Source organism: Crinia signifera, chromosome 4 (genome assembly GCF_055691185.1).
Source record: "Crinia signifera chromosome 4, ASM5569118v1, whole genome shotgun sequence".
NCBI lineage: Eukaryota > Metazoa > Chordata > Amphibia > Anura > Myobatrachidae > Crinia > Crinia signifera.
The window spans coordinates 191,845,782-191,859,088 of NC_139220.1; the positions used below are offsets into that span (position 1 = coordinate 191,845,782).

A 13,307-nucleotide genomic window follows, 5' to 3' on the forward strand; every position below is an offset into this window, starting at 1 on the left:
AATAGAAAGTCACTGCCAGTCACATATTAAAATAAAATGTACATACATACATACATACATACATACATACATACATACATACATACATACATACATACATACATACATTTAACATTTTATAATATTTTAAAGTATTTTTTTATATTTTATAGTGCAAAGAAAATCAATCAGTAATATTTATAGTAGTGAGCATAATAAGTTATGGGATATTGCAAACAAATATATGAGCACAATATGGTAAAATTTTCATCATAAAACATAATGACCAACTAATATGGATAAAAGTAAATACAGGACAGGAATAATTATGCCCCTTTCCCACTGCAGCTAAAAAACGGTAAATTGCAGATTTTCAGTGCAATTTACCGTTTAAGGCTGCAGTGGGAAAGTGCCAGAGTTGAAATACCGTTTAAAGCTAAATGGTATTTCAACCCGTTTTTAAAGCAGAGTCCTGCACGTTAAAATAACGTTTAAGAGGCAGTGGGAATGCCTCTTAAACGTTATTTAGCCTCCAGGCAGTCCTAGTGCCCGATGAGACCTAGTAGTTCTCACTTTGTGCATGTGTAATGAGTGCACGTGCATAATAAAGAGCCGCTCATTACATATGCGCATATGTAATGAGCGGCTCATTATTATGTACGTGCACTCATTACATATGCGCAAAGTGAGAACTACTAGTTCTCATCAGGCACTGGGACTGCCTGTACCCTGCATGGACCCCCGCTGCCTCCCCACTGCCCTGCATCCCCGTGCAGGTAAGTACAAGGGGAGGGGAGGTGGGGGCACAGGGCAGGTAGGGGGGTTAGGCACTCTTTACACTTGGGGGGGAGGGATTAGGCACTCTTTACACGGGGGGGGGGGGGGTTAGGCACTCTGCATTTTACACGGTTCACTGCAATGGAAATGGTACTTAAACGGTAATCTGATGCAGTGGGAATGCTAATACCGTTTTAAATACCGTTTAAGATTACCAGTACTTTAAACTGGTCTGCAGTGGGAAAGCAGGATTATAGTATGATAAGTTACAATAGTCAATACAGGGCTAGAAATGTGTCAACAAAGGGCAGGTGTAGCAAAAACAACAAACGTATCATACATTGAGATAGACATCTGCTGGCAGAGGCATTTCAGCGCAGGTCACCGTGTGGACACATTACAAAGACTCTGCCAGGTTGAGGTTAAATGGAAATACATGGTTTAGCAGGGGATTCTGTATACTCATGCATTGTATACAAGCAACAACTCTAGAGCAAATGAAGGCCACCTAAGGGCAGACCTAATGCAGATACAGTACGGATGGTGTAATGGTTAGCATTACTGCCTCACAGCACTGAGGTCATGAGTTTGATTCCCACCATGGCTCTAACTGTGCAGAGTTTGTATATTCTCCCCGTACTTGCGTGGGTTTCCTCCGGGTACTCCGGTTTCCTCCCACAATCCAAAAATATACTGGTAGGCTAATTGGCTCCCAACAAAATTAACCTTAGAATGTCTGTGTCCGTGTGCATGTGGTAGGGAATATAGATTGTAAGCTCCATTGGGGCAGGGACTGATGTGAATGTTCAACTATACTCTGTAAAGTGCTGCGGAATATGTATGCGCAATATAAGAAACTGTTAATAAATAAATACAAGCAGAAGGGGTTGTACACTTGTGGCAGACATCCAAAGACGGACCACAAAACCCATAAAGCATGGCCAGGGTCCTGTGTAAGATTTACAGCTGGCTTTACTGATCTCTGGCCTCTAATGTCATCATCAGATCATCATCTAACAAGACATTTAATTCCACAGGCCATCGGGATTCAAGGACACGCAGCCCATACAACACTTTATACAATGTTGTTCAAATGCTCTTCAGTGCTAACAGCATTGGCCTTTTTTTCTTAATCAGTTTTAATTGGGGCTTTTGATGGAGGGAATCCACATTTGCTGTTGTGTTTTTTTTTTTTTGTTTTTTTTTTTGTTTTACCTCCCCTCTTTTATTTTTATATTTTCTGCCAACCCTTCTGGTGAATTGTGTGTCTAGTGTGCATTAAATTATCTTTGTCACTATATTTTATCACACTTTGTTAGTTTGTACCTATATCCTAAAATACATGTAACTCTAAATAGCCAGTTAAAGTGCAATGTTGCAGCCATGTCTTAGGTGTACAGAAATAACATGTATATTATGACCAGTGCCATTGAAACAGAACCCGATCCCATGTTTTTTTTTATTTTTTGTTTTTTTTACTGTCCACGTGAAAGAAATAAAGCTGCTGATTGCCACTATGTACTATGACCGATTAACTTTATTTTGTTGGCAGATGTTGGTGGTGTTTAAATCTGCCCCCATTCTGAAACGTGCTCTGAAAGTGAAACATGCTATGATGCAGTTATATGTGTTAAGACTACTGAAGCTTCAGACCAAGTACCTTGGAAGACAGTGGAGGAAGAGCAACATGAAAACTATGTCTGCCATTTACCAAATGGTGCGGCACAGAATGAACGATGACTGGGCATATGGCAATGGTGAGCGATGATCAACATTTTACCTGTTTTGTTATATAGTGTTCCCCATAGGCTGTTTTAGCGGGGCGCTGCACTCTGCCCGATTTTTAAAGGGCAAAATGCACCCTGCCTCTCTGGCAGTGCCCCGCTAAAACAGCCTGCCTTCCTCCCTGCAGGTGAGACCAGGGAAGCCCGGCGCTTCCCCGGCAGTGCAAAGCCTTCGGAGTGGCCGGGCCCGCCCCCTTCTGTGACTAAGATGGCCGGGCCCGCACCTTTTCTTGACTGCGTCGGCCGGGCCCGCCCCTTTTTGGCACGGTTCGGGCAAGCCCCTTTTGTGCCGTCGCCGGCCCGGGACTGCCCAATATAGTGACGACAGCGGGCCCGGTCCACCCCCTTCACGCGGCCCCCTTTGAAACGGCGCCCTGCCTACTGAAGTTCCTAGAAGGAACACTATTATATATCCACTTGTTAATTTTTTTAAGTTAAGGGCATCTTAGAACACCTAGGTCAGTAGCAGGCCATTGGTGGCTCTCAGAGGCTACATGTAAACCTATCATCGGCTTCCTTAGCTAATAGGATTTTATTTTAATTAAGCTTTATAGTCAAGGTTTTTGCACATGGACAAAACATTGAAAAAAATACACATAATACATGCATTAAACACCTCACAATATCAGTTAATCGTAAACCATGATCAGAAAACAGTATTTACTAAAGAAGGGCAGAACATCTTAAAGGCAACTATTGTTTTTCAAGATTTGTGCTTAGACTTACAATGCAGAGGCTAATAAGACATGGCTTGGACACCCACATGTGATTAATGCACCAAAATAATTTGGGAAGGTACTTTCTGCTATTACACACAAAGTGGTCATGTCCTATCATTGATCTGATCAGCCAATATGTGGGAGATTAAGGAGCCATCCAACAATGTGCAGTGCAAACCTTTGCTAACATACACACTTTATATGAATAAAGTGTAACATTGATACCAGTCCCCAATACCAGTGCCAAATATGCATATCTCTGGGTTGAAGAGGGCATGTGAATGCCTCTCCTAATGATATAGTTAGTGTCAGTAGATCAGACTTGTGGTATTTTGGGTAAGCCTATAACAGCCAGAAGTCCAAACCCATTTACGCTATACTAAACCCAACTACTAGTAGTTCACTCTATGAAGAATAAACCTCTGTATTTTCTGTAATGTCAATGTGACCCTATGAGGCTACGTAAGATTCCAATCCTCATCCCCCAACATGAAATAAGACACTCCCCACGTGTCTCTAAGAATACAAGTCATCTCCTGCATAATCATGTAATAGGAATACAGTACATAGCGGATATAACCTTACAGGTATCTAGTGACTCCAAGAGCTGTTGCAGTGAGAAAACCGTGCACGGTGAGAGTATGCTGGAACTGGAGATATCAAGTAAAATAAAGTGAAGTATCCAAAAGAACATCTGCAGTTGTTCAAAGCTCGAGCAAAACCATTTCATACAAATGACAATAAAAGCATGTCATCATAGTCACACAGAATCTCCTATTGACCACCATCAACTCTGAAGTCAACCCAAAGCTGTCCTCGCTGGAGCTTTTTAGCTGTGCAAAGCACCTTTTGCTCCAAGCCTGTGTCACTGGAAGTAGAAGTGTGAACTAAAGGTCAGGCACCTGCCCACACAGCTGTTCAGCAGATGCCCTATAGCTTGCTGCCCATAAACCTTTCACTGTGACCTAGCAGGGTGTAATCCAAAATTTGCAGGCACTGGTTTGCCCACTATTGAAAATGTACTTTATTAATTTGATCTGTAATCCAATGGGAAATTAATGGTGGTGAAAACAAAATGTTAAAATCTAGCACATGTAATGTTTGAATGTACAGGTGACAAATGTAATGCATAGATTTTGTAAGCCCTCCAAACTAGATGTTCCACCCCTCAAGCAAATTACACATCTACATAAGGAAATTATCTATATCCCTTTTGGTTCTTAAAACCGCTGCTATGACAGTGATCTGTTAGTGGCGGAACTACCGTGGGTGCAGGGGGTGCAGCTGCTATGGGGCCCGGTGGCTGGGGGGGCCCGATAGACAGCATGCACTTCCCTGCCTTTTTCCTGTACTGGTGCTGAGCGGTGGGAGATCCAGTGGGGAACAGCGCTTGCCACCGCCTGCTGTCTCTCCCTCCCCGCGCATGTGAGAGGGATAGAAGTAGCTGCCCATCTCCGCCCACCCAGCGTGTGAGGCTGTGGCTGAGCGGGAGAGAGTCAGAGACTTGCCGGGGGAATGCAGCACTTGCCGTGAACCCCTCCCCCCCCCCAGCGCATGTAAGGGAGCAGCACTAGAACAAGGGAGCAGCAGCTGCCTGCGTCTCCTGTCTAGCGCATGTAAGGGGGAGACCATGCAGGGAGCAGGCCAGAAGCTGCCTACACCTCCTGTCTCCTGTCCAGCGTATGAGAGGGGGAGACCAAGCAGGGAGTAGCCAGAAGCTGCCTGTGCCTCCTGTCCAGCGTATGTGAGGGGGAGACCAAGCAGGGAGCAGCCAGAAGCTGCCTGTGCCTCCTGTCCAGCGTATGTGAGGGGGAGACCAAGCAGGGAGTGGTGAGTGGTGATGTCCTGTCCCTATTGTTCTGTGCTTGTTCCCCTCCTATCTCAATTGTCCTGTCCTATCCCTATTGTCATCCTAATTGTCCTGTACTGTCCCTAATGCGTATGAATAATGTCCTATCCTGTCTCTATTGTCCTGTCCCTTTGTGCTGTGCCTATTGTCCTGTACTTATGCCTAATATCCCTTCTATTGTGTCATACCCATCCCCCTTTGCTATTCTGACCTCCACCTCCCCACCTCCCTAAGGGCGGGATGTATTAAAATACATTGACGCCATTCGCCGCCCCCCCCGCCGCGATGCTGCCGTATATGTACTAACATATGCGGCTGGCATCGCGGTGCGGTGACGGAGGCCCCCCCGCGATACCTGGAATGTGGTGTGCGGGGGGGTCTCCGTCACCTCCCTGCCGCGACGCTCTCCACTCACGCCAGGGACAGCTATGCAGGCTGTCCCCGGCGCTTCCTCCTCCCCCCTGCAGCCGGAAGGATGTCCGGCTGCTTCACTAGGGGGAGGCAGGGCTTACCTTCTGGGGTCCAGGAGGACCCTTCAGGAAGGTAAGCCAGAGGGGGGGTCGGCGAGGCGGCGGGTTTGCGGCGGGTGGCGAAACGAAGCCCATAGGCTTCTATAGGGTATCGCCACCCAAAGGTGGCGATACCCTTCAGTGCGGTATCATTTTTGATACATTGGAAAATGCGGTAAAACCGGGGTTTTACCGCATTTTCCATTTGATACATCTCGCCCCAAGTTTAGTGATGGGCTAGAGGGCCCTTTCAAAATTTTGCTATGGGGCCCGCAAAGGTGTAGTTACGCCCCTGCCCCTTGGTGCCATGGAAAGTCTGAATGAAGGGCTTGGAATTGAAAAATGAGATTGTATTGCAAATATGAAGAGACACCTATAAACATCCAAGATGAGAACATGGAGAGAGACATCGCTGGTATTTATTGATTCCAAATGCTACTTCTCTTCCATACTATTTACAACTAATCTAAATGATTTCATCTTGAATTCCTTTAATCATAGATATGAATTAATTTTCTTTAAATTTAGAAATGGTCAGAAGGACCCATCTGGCTTCATCACCAAAACTTTCATAGAAGTTTAACAGAGTTTTATCTGGTGGAACTGGTATAACAATTCCTGAACACGGCAGGGTCAGAAAGTTCTTTATAGACAAACGTGTTTTCAAGCTGTCAGTAGATCTCAATGGTCCACTATGTATCTTCTGATAGCAATTTCTCATCTGTGGTCAAGAAACCATGTCATGTGGGAGGCTTATATGTAGGTTTGGGAGACTGTTGTCAGCTGACCCATGCCTGTTCATCTCTTTCATCTTTAATCTTGAGAATTGACCTCTTGGAGAGGATGTTCCTCAGCTTGAATGGATATAATCACCAAAATAACTGATTCCAATGCTTTCTTTAATTCTAAGTCAGTCTGCCCATAGCCAGGGCTGGCGTAAGGCTTATCAGCACCTTAGGCAAAACTTCAACCACACAGCTGCGGTGACTTTAAAAAAGGCTCCTGTTTTCTATCTTTCACACTTTATTAGTAAGAGGGAAACGTGTTGTCACAATGATGGGCCATTGGAGTTTCCACAGGAGGCGAGTCAGTTTTGTTCTATGTGTAGCTGGGAGTGGATAAAAGGTCTCCTATAAACAGCTACTGGTGATTTGAATAATGCAGCTATAGGGAGGAGACACATCTGTTTGACGAGTGTTAAGACAGGTCCAATTATTTAATTTTTTTTTTATAACTTTTTATTATTGAGACATCAAAGGCACTATAACGAATACATTTGAAAATGTACAGTATACACAAATGTTACATTGGTAAACAGCTGTAATATACAATCAATCATTAATGTGAGTCCAATAGTCATACATAGATTAGGATTGACATCTGATAGAGGTTAATTGTCATTGTAAAAATACCTCAGTCCAAGGGAACAGGTGGATCCTGAGCAGCTGCTCTAGTGAGAAACCACATGGTGGATTTTAAGCTGTCATGTACCATCTGTCTTGTGTTACGTGGAAGGGTTCAGGGGCGGAACTACCGCCGGTGCAGACGGGGCAGTGCATCGGGGCCCGGTGCTGCCGCCTGCCCGGCATGACAGAGTTCCATGGGGTTTTTTTTATATTGTGCATGGCCACGCGCGGGTGGCAGTGGGTACATGGCAGGGCAGCAGGTGCGTGTACGTGTGGGGCAGACATGGATGCAGAAGCAAAGGCAGCAGCGCCCTGCATCCATACTGTGTCCGGCGGTGACATCCTCCTTCCAACAGGCAGCCAATTGCAAGGCTGCCTGTTGCTGCTCTCAGTCTTGGAGGCTGACAGGAAGTGAATTCCTGTCTGCTCTGAGGCTGAGCACGGAGGGCTCCAGGCGGAGCGTCACAGACAGCAGCGCTGCCGTGCCAGGGGAGGGTTACTTGGAGGGAGGGGGGGAGCGCATTACACATTGCTGAAACATTGGGAATTATAAGGGGGGGCTGCATAAAACTTGTTAAAATAAAACGGAAGCTGGAGGCAAAAAAATGTGTTATCATATTAAAGGGGGGTGGGGGGATGGAGGGTGCCGAAGAAATTAACTAAAAATGTAATAGGGGCACAAACCCTAACCCTCCCAGCCTAACTAACAATACACCCCTGTTCCCCAACTGTAACACACCCCACCCTCAGCCTAACCTTAGTTATACACACCCCAGTAACCTAACCCTAACTATACATCCCCCATAGACTTAACCCTATATATACACCCCCTCCACAGCCCAACTGTTCACCACCCACCTGCAGCCTAACCCCACCCAACCCCCTCCCCACAGCCTAAACTTACATATACTCTCCCGCCCGTAGCCTATAGCACTAACCATGCAGGCACACCCCCTGCAGCCTATAACCCTAACCACACCCCCTGTAGCCTATAACCCTAACCATACACTCTGCAGCCTATAACCCTAACCTTACACACACACACCACAGCCTGTAACCCTAACCATACACACACATCGCACATCCTGTAGCCCTAATCTTACGCGGAGACACACACACACACACACACACACACTGCAGCCGTCTTTGGCGCACACTGTTCCCATTTTGAACATATGTTCCCATATTTTTTTGCACCTGGGCCCACTACTCGCTAGTTCCACCTCTGGAAGGGTTGGTATATATGAATGGGGGGTGGGGTCAATCCAACCTTGAAGTATAGTTTTCCTGCCTGCAGCACTCAAGGCCAGTAGTAGTTTTTTGCTTTCTCTCGTCATGTGGAGATTGGGATCAAAGATACCCAATCCAGTTAATTGTATTTATTCCTAGCGAAGGGGGATATAGTAAAACAGTTGATAATGTCATCACCACAATGTAGACGGTTATGATGTTGACATTGTTAAAATGTTAACAGGCAAAATGTTGACTTATGATGGCAGTTCAAATATTTACCCTGTCCGAATGTCAACATTAGGAGTATCCTGTAGACAGGAGGGTTAGGCTGTGGTGGTGGGGGAGGGGGGAAAGATTTAGGGCAATAGAGGGAGGTGTTGGGCTAGCCAAGAAATACTAACCAAATGTTGGCGGATCAAAGGTCTGATCATAAGTATCTGAAGATACTGCTGGAGCCACCAGGAGAAGGAAAGTTACCACTGGGCTACTAGCAAAAAATTTCAGCATTCTAATATTTTGACTGTTTCATCACGGTCTACATGATGAATGTTGACATGGTCAACATTATCAATTCAACATGTTGAATTGACATTGATTTTGTTATGTTATACCCAACCCTGTGGAACATTGTATTTGTGGTGGATCATGGAGGATTAGCACTGTCATGTGTCTCCTCTGTAAAGCTGCAGTATAGAAAGCACCAGCAGCTGAGATGCAATGGGACCACTTAGTCGTAAATTAGTAATTGGGGCCACCTTGGCAGATTATAGAACATTTGGGACATTAACAGTACATCATGTACTTTGTACCTTTTTATATTGATTCCTTACTGCTGGAAGTGAGTTTATTACTAACAACAAACACATTGTGGATTATACAATCGCTATTAACATCTGGCTCTCGGCAGACACGGAAGCCTAATTGTTTGAACAATGCTTGTTCTAAATATATTTTGTTGCTTGAAGAATTCATCTGGATTGCGAATATATAATAACTGGAAAGCAGAACTCACCCAAAGTCACTCTCAAAGCACCACTGAGACCCAGAAGAAGACTCTAAAGCAGTGGTTCTCAAACTGTGAGTCCTGACCTTCTCAGCATGGGGTCACGACTCCATGTTGCTGACCATCAGGCTGATGACTTTTCTAATCTCAGTCAGTGATTCAAGGGGTCTGAAATATATGTTGAGATGTCTGTTATTTTAGACTCCTCCCATCAGTATGTGCCTCCACAATGCTGTCATACATGTGCTGTCTGCTGACTACACATGTGATGTGATGACCTTCTGCAGTAACTTGCTGGGGTCCTGTAATCATTTCTATTCTCTGATGGGGTCCCAGAGCAAAATAGTTTGAGGACCCCAGCTCTAGAGCCATTGCTGCAACTGGGAGAAGGTAAGAAGCCACTAGACCACCAGGAACTGGTTGTTAGCAGTTCATCATCTAAACATATCTTTGTAGATATGATGCATGTTGACAGATCCCCTCAGCATTCTGTTGAAATGGTTATAACTAGCTTATTTTCTATATATTTAAAGGTAACCTCTTTATAGCTGCAGCAATCTGTCACATTGTTATTATACCAAACATTTAATTAGCACCGAGATTTATTATGTTCAAAACCCTATAAATATATATTTTTTCAAAGTAGGATCTTACTACATTTATGTTAACAAATTGTTTAATTGAGCAGATGAGAGAAAATCTTATTATTGGTACCCTGGGATTTGTTCATGGTCTAATATTAAGCACTTATTAAGACTGTGTATAAGCAATGTGTCCACAACTGGGGCCCACTGTACTATTTATTGTGCATCTGGAAAATATCTAATTCTTCCCAAGTGAAGCTGTTGGAGGTGATTTTTTTTATGGGTTCTTTTGCTGGTCCACTTCACTACAAATGCCCAGTTGTCTCACTCTACCTCATACACCAAAGAGAATAGACAGAAAAAAATGTGGGGCGCTCAAAGGTGAACAAGAAAAAATAACAATTTATTAAAACAACAGACATTACACATATACGATACAGTTAATAAAATAACACTAGTTTGGTGCACCAAAATTACTGTCACTGGATTGTGAACCCAACCATAATTAAAAATCCTTTTTCAAATGAAATAAATCTACCGGTTGGATCCCAGTAGAATTCCTATTAAGGGCTAAAATGTCCAAACAAATAGAGCATGTGTTTTTTTCAGTGAGGGCTGTTAATGCGCATTCAATGTTGGATATAAACCACACTGATTGTGTGTGTATATGCCCGTACAGTTGGGGGGCAAGGACTTCTGTCTAGTTGGTGATGTGACAGTGTCCGTCCTGCCTCCACAGTGTGTTGCCCGCACGGCAAATACAAGCAGGTAATACAGTCAATCAATTGGCATGTATGCGCCGCAGCGCTTGCTCACCCCTATGCCGCTTGGCTGTCCCAGATCTTTGTAGGAGCTCAGCCGTTTGTGAATGTCCCGACAATAGCCGCATCCGTTGTTGCAGGCTCCCCAAGCTGTGAGGCTCCTACGGCGCACTGCCACTGCGTCCGTGGGGGTAGATGTATGGCTGCAGCTGGAGGATGTATTTGAGTCGGCTCTGGTCAGAGCAGGTAAGACGGCAGCGGGGGTGTCCTTTCTCCAATGTCCTTATGGAACACGTTTCGCCGCACACAGGGCGGCTTTCTCAACCAGGATATGAGGCAGGACGGACACTGTCACATCACCAACTAGACAGAAGTCCTTGCCCCCCAACTGCACGGGCATCTACACACACAATCAGTGTGGTTTATATCCAAAATTGAATGCGCATTAACAGCCCTCACTGAAAAAAACACATGCTCTATTTGTTTGGACATTTTAGCCCTTAATAGGAATTCTACTGGGATCCAACCGGTAGATGTATTTCATTTGAAAAAGGATTTTTAATTATGGTCGGGTTCACAATCCAGTGACAGTAATTTTGGTGCACCAAACTAGTGTTATTTTATTAACTGTATCGTATATGTGTATTGTCTGTTGTTTTAATAAATTGTTTTTTTTTCTTGTTCACCTTTGAGCGCCCCACATTTTTTTCTGTCTATTCTGTTTGGTTTAGAGGTTGGCAATCCTCTTATGTGGTGGCTGCAGGGGAACAAGCTACAACACTTAGTCTCTAGCGCCAAAGACTTAAACTCTGGTTCTCATACACCAAAGAGTCTTCATTGCCCCATGTTATGAAAGCGAAATACCTATTCTATTTTATGGAAAATGTGGGTACTTGTGTATTATCTGGGCGCCCGATTTTATCATTGCATGCCACTACTTAAGGCATGCGATGCGATTTTTCTTTGTAAAGACCAGATTTTTAATTGTATAGTCACCCATGGGTGATTTCATACCCCCACTATCCAACTACGCATGGAGATGATTTTATTTAGTGTGGCGAGCGCAGCGAGCCACCAAGCCTGAAGCGTGGCGAGCCCCGTGAGGGGACGCGGATTACTTTACATGTATTCTGCGTGCGCTCGCCACGCTTCGGGCTCGGTGGCTCGCTACGCTCGCCACACTATATAAAATCAACTCCATGCGTAGTTGGATAGTGGGGGTATGAAATCACCCATGGGTGACTATACAATTAAAAATTGGGTGTTTACAATGAAAATTAGAATATAGAATTGTATGCCACTATATTGCATGCGATGCGATGAAAAAATCGGGCGCCCAGATATTACACAAGTACCAAAATGTGGAAGGGCAAAAACACCAGGGATGGTTGAAGTACATGAAGAAAATTCAGCTTCACAACCATTTTCACATTGAGCAACAATGGCCATCTTAAAACCAGGAAAGGATCCAAATAAGTGGACCGCAGGCAAGTGAACAAACAGATGGCTCTGGGTCTACTGGATCCTTGCCCATCTCCCTTCCTTCCATCCAGGGCAGGCAACAGGGGGGGTCAAGGGGGACAAGTGTGATGGGCCCCAGAGATATGAAGGGCCCCAGAGCTTTCATGCCTGGGCACGGCCACTGCCTGTACTAGCTGACTTGTCAGTGACCCTTGCGGGCCGGCCATCTACTGTGCACCATCCGTTTTTGGCTGAGTCTGACTCACTGTTTGCCACTGCCGTCTACTGTGTGTGCGCCCTGCCACTTGGCGCTCAGAGCCATCTACTCTGTGTGGCGCACAGCCTTACCCACTGCTGGTGCTGTGGCCTCAGTCTCTGGCTCCTGTACTTCGACTGCGCGGGTCGTCTGTTCCGCACTCTGCGAAAGACCTGCCCTGCCTGCTCGTAGTGCTCAGCATTCTTTTGTGAAAGTGAAAGGCCAGCAGGAAGAAGCAGCAGCAGGAGCCAAGCCAGCAGGACTGAGAATGAGAGAAGTCTGCACCTGAAAGCAGGATCTGGAGCAGCGAAAGGTTAAGGCTCATGCAGAAGAGCATTATGTGGATTTGGGATTAGGTGGGGGGCCCCAGAATATCATTGTACAGAGCCCCAATGTTTCTGTTGCCGGCCCTGCTTCCAGCTACCATTGGCCCCACATAGAGGAGTAAATTCTACAAATGCAGGCAAGGTGTTCAAGTGAACAACCCAGTCTAGTCCTCCTAGCCAGGAAAATAGAACCCATAAAAAATCTATTAACACTAGCTCTATCCACAATAGCCAGTCAGTAGATGTATCCACCACCTAAATGTGAATCCCACTCTAAAATGACACATCTACCAAATATAAGTCTATCAACTGAAACAAAGGCTTCAAGTGAAACAAGCACCTAAAGTCTATGCATAAGGATTTCCCAGGTAATAAACCCTGTTAGGTTGGTATATAAAAGTTCCCCAATATCCCCACTAAGTCTAGATGCCAGTATTTTAGCAAGAACTATGATATCGGCTGGCATTAAAGAAACTGGCCAGTATGAGTCAGTATATACAGGACAGGACACCTCCCTTGGCTTAACATAGCATTAAACCTATATCCAGCAAATTAGGAATGCATAAAGTAGGGTGTGTCTTAGAAGGTTCTATGTTGATAGCATCCACCCCAGGTTTTATCAGTCTCTAAAGAGTCCAAATAAAGCGTACAGGCGATTTA

The 13,307-nt window shown here is 45.0% G+C and overlaps 1 protein-coding gene across 2 annotated transcripts in view; it reads left to right on the forward strand.

Annotated features, from left to right (window-relative positions):
* Nucleotides 1–13,307, forward strand: part of STRIP2 (striatin interacting protein 2) — an 86,911-nt gene that overhangs the window by 72,292 nt on the left and 1,312 nt on the right. For both annotated transcript variants that reach the window (XM_083183292.1, XM_083183293.1), the window contains one exon: nt 2,309–2,513. In XM_083183292.1, coding sequence (XP_083039418.1) covers nt 2,309–2,513 — 205 coding nt within the window. The remainder of the gene's footprint in view (nt 1–2,308; nt 2,514–13,307) is intronic.